The sequence below is a fragment of the Loxodonta africana genome, chromosome 8 (assembly GCF_030014295.1).
Source record: "Loxodonta africana isolate mLoxAfr1 chromosome 8, mLoxAfr1.hap2, whole genome shotgun sequence".
NCBI classification, from domain to species: Eukaryota; Metazoa; Chordata; class Mammalia; order Proboscidea; family Elephantidae; genus Loxodonta; species Loxodonta africana.
In genome coordinates, this window is record NC_087349.1 from 59861774 (window position 1) to 59878220 (window position 16447).

At 38.5% G+C, this 16447-nt stretch overlaps 1 protein-coding gene across 2 annotated transcripts; it reads left to right on the plus strand.

The window, feature by feature from the left end:
- The first annotated feature begins 403 nt into the window (after positions 1-403).
- Positions 404-11053, plus strand: STEAP1 (STEAP family member 1). Of its 2 annotated transcripts, none has more exons than XM_003407158.4 (5): positions 404-489; positions 4776-4858; positions 7061-7573; positions 8202-8366; positions 10486-11053. In XM_003407158.4, the coding sequence occupies exons 2-5, from the start codon at positions 4781-4783 to the stop codon at positions 10741-10743; spliced, it is 1014 nt and encodes a 337-aa protein (XP_003407206.1). In that variant the 5' UTR covers positions 404-489; positions 4776-4780; the 3' UTR covers positions 10744-11053. The 2 variants fall into 2 exon arrangements, with proteins under 2 accessions (XP_003407206.1, XP_010585590.1); XM_010587288.2 differs by having other exon boundaries at positions 4750-4858; positions 10486-11052.
- Positions 11054-16447: the final 5394 nt, after the last annotated feature.

Consider the following 16447-nt stretch of genomic DNA (forward strand, 5'->3'; position numbering starts at 1 on the left):
CTTCAGCATCCTCTGGGAACGTGTTAGACCTGCAGAACCTCAGGCTCCTTTCCAGACCTGCCGAATCAAAAACTCTGTGGGTGGGTCTCAGCAGGCGGTGTGCTAACTAGCCCTCCAGGTAGTCTGATACACGCTAAAGTGTGAGAAGCCCTGCCCTAAAGACCTACGCAAATCTTAGCGATTTGGGAGGCTAAAGAAAAGGCAAGGGGTGGAGGGACGCTAAACCGACCTCACGCGAAGAGCTGGGCTGCTTGGAGGAAGCTGGGGGCGGGCTTGCGACGTGGTGAATCTCTGAGGCGGCGGGAGGAGGAGCGGCGCGGACCCGGGCGCAGGCAGGTGGCGCTGGACCGGCGACCGCGGAGGAGGCAGGGTCTGCCGCCGGCTGGGGGCTCGGCGCTTGCGGGCTCGTGCGCCGCGTGGGGCTGGCGCCTCGCTCCGGGAGCCGCTGCGGCCGCGATTGACCGTCAAGTCCCGCCCGCCAGAGAGCTGGTGAGTCGTTCGAATCGTTTCTGCTCGCCGGTAGCTCCTCACCTCCGCGTGTCCCAGCGAGGCCTCGGCGCCCGCCCCCAGCCTCGGGCCGGGTGTAGCAGGTCCCTGGCTCGCCCGGGACTGGGGCGGCGGCGCGGGGGCAAAGCGCAGCTCAGTTCGCCCCTTCTGCGAGGCTCCAGAGCGAGCTGCCTGAGCCGAGCTCACCGCAGAGCACACCGAGCCGTTGTGGCTGGGCCAGGGGCTGAGAGCCAGTGACTCACAAGGAAGCCTTTTCGCTGGGACATTAGGCGACGTGATGGGTTATTAAAGTTGTCCTCAGGTTGGGTTTTAGTGGCAAGTTTTCCAACTTGGCAATGTCGCCCCTAGTTTGCATCGCATTGATGAGTGATTGTTATATAGTTTAAAATCGTGCGGCTTGGTCTTCGGGTTTCCGAGTAAGAGGAAATTTTCGTTTTAAGTCCTTAGAACATTGGTATACTCTCTCAGAGCCTGGGTAGGGTTCAATTCAAATTCCCTCCAAAAGTCAATCAAACCTTTAAAATTTTTCGTGGACCAAATCCACTGGAAGGAGTTTGTAGGCATAAAATGTATGTAGACTTTCAAATGCCTTACTCCGTTCTTGTAAAAAAAAGTTCCCTCTATATTCTGACATTTAATAAAAGTCATTCATTTAGCACCAATATCCAGCACGGGAGGAAGCAATTCTTTAATAAACAGCACGGTGAAGAAAAACATCTCACCTTCATGTAGTTTAAATGTGGTAAAGCAAATGTGCACTTAAAAAAAAAGGTTTGGAAATGCAGTGCAATCCTCAGTGTACCCCAGTCATTCGGTTTCCTCATATTCTAAACTCTGGGACATAAACCTGAGTCCTTTGGGCTTGGTCAATATTTAGCAGAAACAAGGAGCCAGCCATCCTGCTACAGCAAAATGGCAGTCACGTCAGAAATAACAGAAATGCTTCACTTTTTAATGGGGATGAAAGTAAACTTCGCGTCAAATTCTGGAGTTACTGACTTCTCAACACTGTGTTGCTTTCTGTTGCATTTTTTTTCCATGAAACAATTTTACTGGAGAACATAAATTATATACTTGGTTAATGTCTGATGAAAGCAGCATATTTTATTTGACTGATATTTTATTTTCCTGGATTCTGGGCACAAAGTTGACTGTGGGCCACACAGTCAACAAGCACCCTCACTGCCCTGGCTTTTCCTTGGCCTTGATTTTCAGTGTGGTTTCCTAACATGTATATGGATCGCTGGGCACTCTGGCCACTGTGGCTTACCAACCAGGTTCTGTACATAAGGCCCTCATTCAGCAAACACTTATCCTGCTAGATGTCCCAGGATTAGGTCTAGAAGGGAGCCCCCCACCCTTTTTCTCTGCTTCCTTTTCCCTGCCACTGTCTTTACCCACTTTGTCTTCCTTTAGGATTCATTGCACTACAATGAAGTTACTTATTGACCTGCCTGCCTTCCTAGGCAGCAAGATTTTTGAGAGAAGCTCCATCTCATTTAACGTTGTATTCCCACTGCCTGACATCATTACACAGTAATGAATTAATATTGAAGAAATGTAAATTTCCTTATATTTTAACACCTTTCCCATTCTGTAACTCACAGAGTTAGAACATCCTCCAAGACTTAGGGAATTATTTTCTGTGTTTGATTACAATAGATGATATTTCTATTCCTAGGCCTCCAAACTACTCTGTTTATAGTGTTGGATAAATCAAAAAACGACTTGGAATAATGCTTCTTGAGGAAATAGACTGTAAGCTCCTCCAGTATACTCACAAGATCTCATATTTCTCTTTTTCCTCCTCAAATTCTGTCTTAAGTCATCTAGTACTGGTGTAACAGAAATACCACAAGTGGATGGCTTTAACAAAGAGAAATTTATTTCCTCATGGTAAAGTTGGCTAAAAGTCCAAATTCAGGGCATCAGCTCTATCTCTGTCGGCTTTGTAGGAAGGTCCTTGTCCTCAATCTTCCCCTGGTTGAGGAGCTTCTCAGGCACATGAAACCCCGGTCCAAGGATACGTTCTACTCTTGGTGCTGCCTTCTTGGTGGTGTGAGGTCCCCTTGTCTCTCTGCTCGCTTCTCTCTTTTATATTTCAAGAGATTGCCTCAAGACACAATCCAATCTTGCAGATTGAGTCCTACATCACTAACACAACTGCCGCCCATCTGCCCTCATTAACATCATAGAGGCAGGGTTTACAACATGTAGGAAAATTACACAATACGGGGAATCATGGCCCAGCCAAATTGATACACACGTTTTAGGGGACATAATTCAATCCATGATAGTATCTAACATAGTATTGAGTTCGTAAATACTTGATGATTACATATGCTTTAGTCAGAGCTCTGAAATGCCAATGGTGAACACCAACTCTAACTTAAGCAAAAAAGGAAATGTATTGATTTGTGTAATTGAGAAATTTAGGACCCGATCTCAGGGATTCTCAATACTCAAAATAAGCCTCCAGGACTCATCTGTTTCTTTCTCCATTTTTTGGTTCTGCTTCTGTGTGTTGGCTTTCTTCTCATCTATTGAAGACATTTTCTTTACAGTATGGGGAAAGTGAGGCATGATAGGCATATTCCATCCAACTTAACAAAACCTTCAAGATTTCTCCCCTCTGTCTCTCCTCTCTCTGACTCCCCCACTTCCGTATATAAATATCAGAGGACTCTAGTTCAACGTGGATTATGTGCCCGTCTCTAAGCCAATCAGTGTGGTCAGGGAAATTCTTCCAGTTGCTGTTGAATTGACCCCAACTCATGGCAACCTCATGTGTCAGAGTAGAACTGTGCTCCATAGGGTTTTCAATGTCTGATTTTTCAGATAGATCACCAGGCCCTTCCTCCAAGTAGCTTCTGGCTGGACTTGAACCTCCATCCTTTCGGTTAGCAGCAGAGTGCATTAACCATTGAACCACTCATGGGCTATGGCCAGAGGATAGGTGTTACTGTAATTGGTGGCCTCCCCAAACTATATAGTATGGGGGGGGGCGGTGTTTTAAATCAATAAGAAGCAGGGAAAGAATGTAGGTACACCAAAACAATAAATTTTCTCAGCATGAATGTTTTGAAATTTCAAAATAGGTAACATCTGGAGGATGTTCTAGGAGCACTTCAACAAAGGAAAATGTTGGCATTATGTAAACATGGCTTTTCTTTATTCTTTGTGAAGATCAAACTTTTAAAACTTGGGCATTGTTTTAAGTATGTTAAACCTACTCACGGAGACAACTTTTCACTTGATAAAGTATTACAGGTGGTCTAAAATTCAGAAACACCTGGAATGTTTTCTGTCAAATTTCTGAATATCTATTTTTTTTTTTAATCTGTTTATCTCATTGAATTTCATAAAGCACACAATCCACATTGAACTAGAGTCCTCTGATATTTATATATGGAAGTGGGGGAGTCAGAGAGAGAGAGAGAAGGAAATACATTTAGAACTGATAAAAATAATGAATCATATTGTGACATTGTATGTTTAGATAAGGATCTGTGAAGGGTGTGACAGAAAGAATTCCTTTACTGAGTAAGAAGCTTGACAAAATTATTTTCCACAGGGTTGGCCAGGAGGGTGGACATGTCAGTGACTGAGCACAACTCAACAGCTCCACTAGAAATACACTAGAAGTTCATGTCTTAACAGAGACCAACTCATTACTCATTGGGCCCTTTTAGTGCTTTATCCCACTATCAGTGTTCACCTCACCAATGTCTGCTTTGTTCATTGTCTGGAATTCAGAGTACATTTCCCTGTAAGAATCAATTATTGTTTCAAATTTGAGCATCAACCACAAAAGTTTATTCAACGCTTAACTTATAATATATCAGCTATGTACAACCTCCATTGATAACACTGTTACTCCAAGAAAAAAAAAAAATGCATTCTTAATTCTATTTACCTTTAGGAGAGTTGGCATTTCTCTTGAGTAGCACCTGGAGTTAAATTCTAAAACAAAAGGCAAGTCCTACTCTTTGAATTTCATATGGACATGTAAATCATTCATTACCCAGGTTGTTGGACAAAGAAGAGCAGTTGCTGTTGACATGAGGGCACTGGTTTGAGACTCTTAAAGCTTATGTGATTAGAGTAAATCAGTCACTATATTTTAATTGTACTTTATCTGTCACTCTATTCTTAAATGAATAGGTTTTCCTGTATCATCCAATCAAATGTTAATATCATAAATAAAATAGACTTGAAGATAATTATCTTTTATTTTCAAAGGTAGCTGAAGCCATATTATTTTGTAGAATTAATGGAGAACAGAAAAGACATCGCAAACCAAGAACTTTGGAAAATGAAGCCTATGAGAAATCTAGAAGATGATTCATTGGTAAAATAATAATCATAATCAATAATTAAAATCTATAAACATAATTCAAATGCCATTATATATTTCTAGTGTTCTAAAACTGCCTTTCACCCTAGTGTGCTGGTACCTTATTATGATTCCTATCATTGACACTGTGATGGATGAGGGGCAGTGTAGCATATGAGAGAAACAGCATCAGACTGATGGTCAAGGGCTTAACTGAAAGACCTTGAATAAATCACCGCAAATCCTGAGTCTTAGTTTATGTACAAAGTGAGAGAGTTAGACCAGGTGATCCCAAGGCCTTTCCAGTTTCCTTCTAGTGTTCTGTGGTCCTAAGCTTAAGAAAAAGTCAGCAATGCCCATGTAACTGTTGTGTAAACTACCCCCATAGATATGGCAACTTACCAAGAGATCATCTAGCAAACTGATGAATCACTGTTCAACCAAACAAATTCACTTGTGGTAATAAGAATCACTTGTCCCACTTTGCCACACTCCAGGATTAAATGTTTCTGGCTACATCATTTGCTGGAAAAGTGGTGGAAATTTTTGGTTCCAAACAGTTTTTACTCTTCTAAATTATCTTAACTGCAGTTTTAACAAATTATTTATTTTATCGTAATTATTCGAATAGGAAAAATAACCAAGAAATTATAAGCACATACTCTGTAAAAAATGTGCATATAATAAAATCACTTTCATTCTTCAAGTTTACTGTCTTACTTGCTGTTCTGTATTTCTTCACCCTTAACCAAGAAATTGATCTCCAGTTGATTATTATATCAGCTAGCCTATTTCAGCATGCAGAGGTGGGGGAAGCTGTATCAAGCTCATCAGTGCCCCTCTAGATGGAGTAATCAGAAAAAGCACTGAATATAATAGTGATTTATTACTCAAAGTAAAATTCAAATGGCAAAAGACATCATTTTTAAACATTAGAAATTATAGAGAGCTATACGAATTAAAGTTACTCTGCATAAAAAGAGAAAATGAACAAGATAATCACTTCAAGCATTAACATGTTATGGTGCCACATACAGAGCTATGAGAAGTGAGGAAAATATTATTGAGTGAGAAAGTAAATTTTGTCATAAAGTAGTACAGTATGAAACACTGTTCTATAAGCTCTTATATTGAGTTTTTTTTTTTTTTTTTTTTAATTTATCAGCCCGGTGAAGTGGTTAAGAGCTCAGGCTGCTCACCAAAAGGTCGGCAGTTCAAATCTACCAGCCACTCCTTGGAAACTGTATGGGGCAGTTCTACTCTGTCCTATAGGGTCGCTATGAGTATTGACTGGATAGCACACAACAACAGTCAGTCATTTAGGGAAAAGACAGATTATTCAGTGAAAACACCTTTTAATCGTTGGCTACCTAGAAATGCAACTGGATGAAGATGTCTAACTTTCTCAGGAAATACAGCATTGCTGTGAGATTTGACTACTTATACAGCCTATGTAGCCTTTGTACCTCCTAATAGAATTTTTTTTTCCTAGCAGATGAGTTATTTTAGAAATATAAAATCAAGGTGCAAGACTGTATGATGGAAATTACACATCATTATCTATAGTAAGGACTATATTATTCCTGATCCTTTACGCCTAAATTAAGAAGAATTCACTTTTCAAAGCTTTGTGGAGAGTTGTCCAATAACAAAAAATACTCTAAAAGAAACACAACTGTCAATACCTACAAGCTGTATTATTTTTACAAGGCTTAATGGATTTTTTCTTTTTTCTAACTTTTTTAAGTGGGGCAAGTGATTCTTGTTCCACAAATGAATTTGTTTGGTTAAACAGCAGTTCATCAATTTGCTTGATGATCTCTTGATAAGCTGCCATGATACCAATGGGAAAAAATGCTTGCTTACACAACTTCCCAATTGCCTTATAGCATTCTTTTATGCCTTCAAAAAAGAAACAACAGTGGTCTAAGATTTAGTGAAGATATTTGAAGTATGTACTTCTTTTGTCTTAAAGAAAAATAGATAACAGAAATTAATGGAAAACCCCAATGTAGCTCAGATACCTTTGGTCGGTATGACATGTACTATGCCATCTTCAGCTAACCAGTATCCAAAAAAAAAAGTACCAGTATCCAAAAGGAGGTCCCAAATGCCCTTTTTCACTGATATGCAAAATGATTGAGCACTAAGTAATTAAGAAAAACTCCATTGTTTTGTTGCATTTCACTTAAGATATTTCTTTTCTTTCCTTTCTAGACTACGCACTCGGGAGAGACCAGCATGCTGAAAAGACCTGTGCTTTTGCAGTTGCACCAAACAACCCATTTTGATGAATTTGATTGCCCCTCAGAGCTTCAGTACAAACAAGAACTCTTTCCAAAATGGCGTTTGCCAATTAAAATAGCTGCTATCATATCATCTCTGACTTTTCTTTACACTCTTTTGAGGGAAGTAATTCATCCTTTTGTAACTGCCCATCAACAATATTTTTATAGAATTCCCATCCTGGTCATCAACAAAGTTTTGCCAGTGGTTTCTATCACGCTTTTAGCCCTGGTTTATTTGCCAGGTGTGATAGCATCAGTTGTACAGCTTCGTAACGGAACCAAGTATAAGAAATTTCCACGGTGGTTGGATGGGTGGATGCAAACAAGAAAGCAATTTGGGCTTCTCAGCTTCTTTTTTGCTGTACTGCATGCGATTTATAGTCTGTCCTATCCAATGAGGCGATCCTACAGATACAAGTTGCTAAACTGGGCATACCAACAGGTAGGATGATGATGTTGTCAGCATCACTAAATTAAAGTCTTTGACCTCTAAAAATTACCTTTTTCCATTTTAATATTACTACATGGTAGAAATTACATATTTATAACTAATAGATACAATAACAGGCCCCTGCTGGAAACCTGCTTTGAGAAAATAATCTATATTTTAAATTTTCATTGTGACTTTTCATTGGGACTTGGTTATACAGTTTTCCGTTGAGAAATTATATTTTAAGTTGAAAATAATAAAGTATAATTTTAGCAACATAAATATTTCGTTCATGGTCAGGGCCACATTTCTGCCACCCTCACAAGATTACTTTTTAATAATAATCGTTCTTCTTTTTTTTTTTGCTGTACAGCACGTGCTTGTACCAAGTAAACCTTCAAATAATTATTACATAAGTTAATAAAAACAGATTATATAAATGTTGCACTCAAGGAAAGAGAGTGATAGTTCCTGTGTCATTTCTCTTAGGGGAATAAAAAAAAAAATCACAGATTTGTGGAGGTCCCTAGTTATCAGGGCTTCCCTAGTAGACAGAAGTAGTATAGAAGGAAATAAAGAGATTTAAATGCAGGAAACAACTGTTTTTGCACTCCTTCTTTCTTTTTTCACCCTCTGGTAGGTCCAGCAAAATAAAGAAAATGCCTGGATCGAGCATGATGTTTGGAGAATGGAAATTTATGTGTCTCTAGGAATTGTGGGACTTGCAATACTGGCTCTGTTGGCTGTGACATCTATACCATCAGTGAGCGACTCTTTGACATGGAGGGAGTTTCACTATATCCAGGTAAATAATATAGAAAATAACTCTGGTCTCTCAAAGGAAATAAGTCTTCTTTCTGTGCTTATAATATCATTAGCATGTTGACTTTACCCCATAAAAAATAACAAATATTTTCCAATAGCAAAAATCCTACATTTGTTCCAATTAACGGTGTGTTCTCCTACATTTTTCCCTATTGTTCTAAATTGGAAAATGGTTTTCTAGACATAAATAAAAGGTATTACTCAGATAAAAACATTCTTTCTAACATTTGAATCTTGTTATTTTTTGGTTCAACTTGCTACCCACCCAATAACTACACATATAATATTTTAGGTATCCAGTATCTGTGGTTTGTTAGTGCACAGAAAATAAAAATGTCCTTATACCTATTCTCTGATTTTGTTCATTCTTTTTAAATTACACAGACTCGTACTATCCAGAAAAAGCATCTCTCCTGGAAACAAGGAGTTTTATAAACCAAAGGCATTCTAATATCTAATTTTAAAGGCTACTTTTTCTGAGTTACATTTTATGTAACTTACTTAAAATTTCTAAGTATTCTTAAAATTTAAAAGCTATCTGAGATTTATTAAAGTTAATCAATTTGTGATACATTACACTCTAAAGAAAGCAACCTGCCAGAATTCACAAGGTAATCTATGTCAGGCAAGATTCAAAGGACTAAATTTAATTCAGTTATAAGCACTGTCAAGATTTTTTAAATTACATAGCTTTGGCTTTTTTGGGTAGACATCTTTCGAAATTCTCAGAAAGTCAAGCATTCCCCAATATCCTTGCTACATGCCCACACATAGACTGTAACAGATACTTCATCAGAGCATCTGATTAGACTGGAAATTATGCCTCCATCTGAATTATTCCAACATGGCTTAGAGATGGTGTCAAATTCTGGAAGCACAGTATCTACAAATATTGTAGATGCTGCCTGATAATCATTGGAGTTCTTCCTCATTAAATGACTTTCTTCTTACATTGTTCTGCCCATCATACATATGCTGAGTACCACTTTTCAGATTTAATGAGGAATTCAAGTAATGCCTCTTGACAACTGAGTCCATTCCATTGTAGGTACATAATAAATATATAGTATGCAATTGGTAAAATTAACCCTCAACCAATTGCATTTAGAATCCAAGAAGTAGCTATACAGTGATTTACCATAGATTCGTATCTGAAGGTATGAATTTAATTATTTGATTGTACTCATTAGGACTTAGGGGTACTGTTGAATAATTGTATGCTGGGGTCATTCTGGCAGGCTAATAACCACTTCCAGTAAAGTAAATAGAAGTCATAAGTTATTTAGAAGAGCTACATATTATATTGGCAGGATGCCATAAATTACATGGGTGAACAACTATTTTTTAACCAACTTTATCTGTAAAGTGGCAGGCATCTCAGTGCAAGCTGAAATTTTTCTTCACATCTCCAGACCTCTCTATTTTGTTCAAACATTGAAATATTTTTTGATATTTTTCCATTTAATCAAGGTGTTTGATTTTTTAAACATAGACCAAGGTCATCTGCTTCAGTATTCACATACCAAAATCAGAGTCAGTTACTCCAGCTGCCTTCGCAATTGATAAAGACCACTGAGGCCAAATTGATTTTTGCACTGATCTTTAGTCAGCCCACCAATATTTACCAAGCACCTAAAACATGCAAACTACTCTGTTGATTCTGCAAGGAGTTTATGATGATTTTTTAAGACATAGTCCCTGACTTTAGATGTCTCTTGATAGGCAGAGTTAAGGTAAATGCACAAAGGGTACAGCACCCTAAAATAAATCTCATAAGAGAGATGAGCAAAGTGATAGAGAAGGAGAGGGCAGGTTTGTCTGGCAGCTGAGACCGAAAGAAGGAAGGTTGAGAATTTTTCAACTTAGTCTGGAGACAAGGTCATCACCCAAAAGTGAAGGGATAAAGTGGGGACATGTGAAAAAAAGCATAAAGAATGGGCATTGTTGAGAAATATGATAGGAAAACAATCACAGATGAATGAAAGGATTTCCAAGCAACAGAACAGACTTCAGAGGGTGTAGGATGAAATAAACTTACTGAACCAATATTCCTCAAGCTAATCTTTTCTCTCTTCTTTTTTTCTTTCTTTTTTTTGCAGAGCAAGCTAGGAATGGTTTCCCTTCTGCTGGGCACAATACATGCATTGATTTTTGCCTGGAATAAATGGGTAGATATAAAACAATTTGTGTGGTATACACCTCCAACGTTTATGATAGCAGTTGTCCTTCCGATTGTTGTCCTGATAAGTAAAGTCATCCTATTCCTGCCGTGCTTGAGGAAGAAGATACTGAAGATTAGACATGGTTGGGAAGATGTCACCAAAATTAATAAAACTGAGATGTCTTCCCAGTTGTAGAATTACTATTTTTACACATTTTACTCAATACTGATATATTTTATCATAAAACATTCTAAAATGTGTTTAATAAAATGATCATTTCAGTGTCTTAATTATCTTTATGTATATATGTATTTCCTTGCAGATTTGATTCCCAAATAAATACTAATCTTTAGCACATTCTCTGTATATTCACTAAAGCTGAACAATCACAGATCAAAACAGTCACATCTGATTTGTCAGAATGCATGGCATAATAAATAATAAAAGGCCTTGAAGTACCAGTCCTTCCACCCATTACACAGATACCATGAGCCATGAAAAAAATATATTATCTGACTCTGCCACACAAGTGTATGTAGTATTTGTAATTGCTGTTTAAAAAAAAATTCATTTTCCTATAACCCAGTTTTGTGCATGGAACATCTATTTCAAAAAAAACAGACTGCACATGTAAAGCGACAAAGTAATATCAGATACACGTGTAGGTAAAATAAAATTAGGTTATCGAAGAGAAAAAGTAAGTTTAATTGTGTACCCCTGAATTGGAGTTACTTTAATATGTTGGAGAAAGCATGTTATGAACCAATTCCTTAAAGAGCAGGCTGTACACTGAATATCAGAACACACTAACCCAACTGACAGCACTCGAGAGATTTTTCATAATGTGCAAGAATAACCACAAGCCTTATCTTTCATACAGGTAAACCATTTATTATGATTAAAGACAATAGAGCTAATGGTGCAAATTAGGTAAAACAACTAGTACACTCAATGAATGGAGTCCAGGTTTTTGTTGGTTTAAAAAAGACAGTTATTGTTTAGCCTCATTTAAATCACATGCTCATATGATAAAATGATATGAGAAAATTATTGAAAACCCTACAGAGTGCAGTTCTATCTACTCTGACACACATAAGGTCACCATGAATTGCAGTCGATTCAGTGGCAAGTGGTTTTTTAATTTCCTAACAGAAAATTGATAAATAATGTATTTGTGGAATTCAAAAATTTCCTGATGAGAAAAAGACATTGAAAACATAATACTATGGGCCCAGATCAAACAGGAAATATCAGAAGTGATGAAAATGTAAATAAGATCATAACTAATGAACTTTATTGAGTTTTTCTTTTATTCTTTGGCCGTTGAGAGTGACATAATTGTGATATAATTCTTAAAACTGTACATTTCATATATATGCATATATGTGTGTACATGTGTGTATCTTCACTCTTCATATATACCCATTGCCGTTGAGTCGATTCCGACTCATAGCGACCCTATAGGCAGAGTACCATTCTTCATATATATCTTCGTATATAAATATGTGTATACATATACATGCTTTTCATATGTGTGTGTATGAACAGTAAGGATAAATCAATGAATAAAAAGGGAGAGAGAGGGAAATCAGTGCATCTTCTACTAGAAACAAACCTTTATGGGCAAAACACAGTGAGGTATATCCAAATATATCTCCAGATATCGTCGAAAGAGAAACAGAATAGATTGTGGGCAAGAGCTTGGACCCTTGAATCAAATACACCTAGAATTGAGTCTCAGTGCCAACTGTTACAAGTTAATGTCCCCAGAAAGTTACTTAACCTCTCTGCCTCACTTTTCGTAGGATGTAAAACGAAGATAAAAGTACTACCTTTTTTTTACCTCATAAGTTTTTCTGAGGCTTAAAAGAGATAATCCGTATAAAATGCTTGGCCTAGTGCCTGGCGTACAGTAAATGTTCAGTATCAGCCAATGTCATCATCATCATGCTCATCATCACCATCACTACTTGCAAAGGGCTTATAGTGTGAAGCCGTCTCCATTGCCATTGAGTTGTTCCGAACTCATAGAGACCATGTAAGACAGAACTGCCTCATGGGGTTTCCAAGGCTGTAATCTTTATGGAAGGAGATTGCCACACCTTTCTCCCACAGAACAGCTGGTGGGTTCAAATCTCCAACCTTTTGGTTAGTATCCAAGCTCTTAACCACTGTGCCACTGGTGCTCCTTATATCAGAGCAAATCAAAAACCAAGCCGATTTTGCTGGTAAGTTGATTCCAACTTGTAGTGACTGGCCAGTAGGTCTTCCCATTAGCTAGCATCTCTTAGCATGTCGCATGAACCCAAAGGAGACATCAGCTACGAGGTCAGAGACAAAGGAATTTATTACAGCAATAGCGGTAGCCAGAATATCAACATTTTCACTAGTTGACTCCTTAAACCCCAATTTCTACAGGGCAATAAGAAAAGGGTAACAACTGAAAATTCAGTGGGTTGCATTATAGGAGAACAATCCTCAGTGTAGAGAATCCAAACCTTTCATAAGGAGCAGTAAGCATGCCTGCCCTTTGCTCAGAGGGAAACATTACCGTTATTAAACTTGGCAGTGTGTCTGCCCTTTGCACCGAAGGGAAATTCTATATCTCCCAAGGCTGCAAACAAACTTGCCCTTTGCTCTAGAGGAACACACTATATTTTCCAAAATGACAACATCCTAGAAAAATAGTCCAGAACAAAGGCAGCCACTGTTTCTGCTCACAAGATATGCAGAAATACAAGATACTCATGAAGAATGGTCTCTCAATAATGGAGACGGAGAACACATGGCTTTCACTTAGTAACTAGTTTTTTTTTTAATTAGAGTTTTTAAATGAAGGAATTGAGACGGTTATAAGTGGGAATCAAAACATTTATGAAGAGCTAAAGGCTGATCTCATGAAGTAGTAATTCTAAAATTATATTCATCTAGCCAATAAGACCCCCACACTTCTGTCAGTTTGTCGTACTGTGAGGTCTTGCGTGTTACTGTGGTGCTAGACGCTATGCCACCGGTATTCAAATACCATCAGGGTCACCCATGGCGAACAGGTTTCAGCTAAGCTTCCAGACTAAGGCATACTAGGAAGAAGGACCCCGCAGTCTACTTCTGAAAAGAATAAGCCAGTGAAAACCTTATGAATAACAGCAGAACATAGTCTGATATAGTGCTGAAAGATGAGCCCCTCAGACTGGAAGGCAGTCAAAATAGGACTGGGGAAGAGCTGCCTCCTCAGAGTAGCATCGAAATTAATGACATGGATGGAGTCAGGCTTTCAGGACCTTCATTTCCTGATGTGGCACACTCATAATGAGAAGAAACAGCTGCAAACACCCATTATGGATTGACACAGTGGCTGCAACTATGGGCTCAAACATAAAGATTGTGAGGATGGTGCAGAACCAGGCAGTGTTTCGTTCTGTTGTACATAGAGTTACTGAGAGTTGGAACAAACTCGATGGTACCTAACAACAGCAAAGCCAATAATAAATGCCTATTATGTACCATACACCATCCTACGTTAGGTGAAAAATCAGATATTGTTCCCGAAATAACAGAGCTTATATAGGGTCACTATGAGTAGGAATCGACTCAATAGCAATTGGTTTGGATTTTCGGTTTTATAGTCGGGCAATTAAAATACAGTATGATGTGCCTGGAAGGGAGTATGAAGGAACTTTTGGGGCAAAAGAATTGTTCAATACCACATTTACATGTTGCTTACACAAGTGTATACAGTTGTAAAAACTCATCCAGCTCAACAGCCAAGAACTGTGCATTTTATTTTATGCCAGTTATACCACAATAAGAAATATATTATCTACAGTGTTATGTGCAGAAAACTACTTGTCCGAGAACTTCAAGTATTTTAGTTTGGCAGAGCATATGGCCCAAAGCATAATAAAGAATTTGAACTCTATCATGAGAACAGTGGAGAAACCAATAAAGGTTTAAACATGAGTGTACAATCACCAGTTTTATGGCCCAGAAACACCACTCTAGCTGCAGGGTGCAAAATGGGCTGAGGGAGGGAACAACCTTTCACCAGTGACCTCCATGGGCTCTAAATACAATGGGCACTTTTCAGTTCTAACTTTGTGATCTTCCCTGCCCTATTCAGCACAGATGACCATTCACTCCTTTCTGAAACTTTCTCTTTTGTAACTCTCCCAATTTTCCTACGTTCTCCTTGTTGTTCCTCAGGCTCCTTTTGTCAGTTCCTCACCCGATCATTTCATGATAGAACTCTCAAGAACTCTGGTCATTTTTCCTTCTCACTCTTTGCTCTTTCTCTGGGATATCTTACCCACTCCTGTAGTTGTTGTTGTTGTTGCTGTTGTTGTTAGGTGCTGTCGAGTTGATTCCGACTCATAGCGACCCTATGTACAACAGAACTAAATGCTGCCTGGTCCCACGCCATCCTCACAATGGTTGTTATGCTTGAATCCATTGTTGCAGCCACTGTGTCAATCCATCTCGTTGAGGGTCTTTCTCTTTTTCACCGACCCTCTACTTTATCAGGCATGATGTCCTTCTCCAGGGACTGGTCCTTCCTGATGACATGTCCAAAGTACATGAAATGGAATATCATCATCCTCGTTTCTAAGGAGGATTCTGGCTGTACTTCTTCCAAGACAGACTTATTCATTCTTCTGGCAATCCATAGTTTATTCAATATTCTCTGCCAATACCATAATTCAAAGGCATCAATTCTTCTCCTACTATCAAATCCTTCTTCTGTAGTAGATTTCAAAAAAGTTTAGGAATATAGGAAAATGCTCCTGATTTAACATGAAGAATAATAAGCAAGGTACAAGACTATATCACAGTACATATGGGTGGTGTACTTGTGTGTACAAAAAAAAGACTGGAAGTAAAATACACCGGAATGTCAACAGTGGTTACCTGAGTGTGGTGGGATTTTAAATGGTTTATTTTCTTCTTTTTTGTACTTACAGTGGGGATCCCTGTAGGGCCTGAGCTGGACTTAGGTAATACAACATGTGGCACTGGGTACTTCTTCCACGTAAATTTTAGATTCACTGATTTACATAAGGGCTAAGGAGCCTGCAGGATATAAATTCTATGCAATATTGGGATTCAGACATACAGAGAATGTTTGCAGATAGTGGAGAAAGGAGTTGAGAATGGCACAATTGGGAACAGGGTAGACAACACGGCTTTTGAGAAATAATTCACCATAACAGAAAAAGGAATCTGGAGCTCTAGAATCACAAACCAGACTCAATAAGAGGATACAATTATGAGAACACTTAACTAAGTGTGACACATGCAACTAACTGAGAAGTAGCAGTCAAGGACTTTCACTGTCACCTTCATGGCGAGGTGGCAAAGGGTCAGCAACTCCAATAAAAACAATAAAAGTCGTTTTTAAAAGAACAAAAATCTTAGCTAGATTAATGGAAATGCAACAACCAGAACAGAAATAATGAGAATGTTCACGTATTGTGAAGAATGTAACCAACGCCACTGAACAATTCGTGTAGAAATCATTGAATGGAAACCTAAACTACTGGGTAAACTTTCACTAAAAACACGATAAACTACTACTTAAAAAAAAGAAAAGCAAACATTATGTCCTCCTATAAGCTTGGATATCCTTTCACTCACTCAACCAACACTTATCCCAGGGCCAGGGCTAGACAAAAGGTATATCAAGATAAAAATATGTAGTCCCTACTCATAGTCTCAAAGGGAAGACAGGCATTATTCTGGGGTGCTGGGTCTATCAGTATCACTAAGAAGAAAATGATCATTTCTGTTCAGAAGGGTGAAGTTCGAAAGATGTGAAGTTGATCCACAGAAAGAAAAACTGAGCAAGGCACTGAATGATAAGTAGGAGTCCTTCAGATGGAATGAAAAGGTAAGCAGCATAATG

Excerpts from the sequence above, each read along its gene's own strand:
- STEAP1 (XM_003407158.4), top strand. The coding sequence starts at position 4,781 with ATGGAGAACAGAAAAGACATCGCAAACCAAGAACTTTGGAAAATGAAG. Across the intron at positions 4,859-7,060 it reads ATCTAGAAGATGATTCATTG|ACTACGCACTCGGGAGAGAC; the intron begins GTAAAATAATAA and ends TTTCCTTTCTAG. Across the intron at positions 8,367-10,485 it reads GGGAGTTTCACTATATCCAG|AGCAAGCTAGGAATGGTTTC; the intron begins GTAAATAATATA and ends TTTTTTTTGCAG.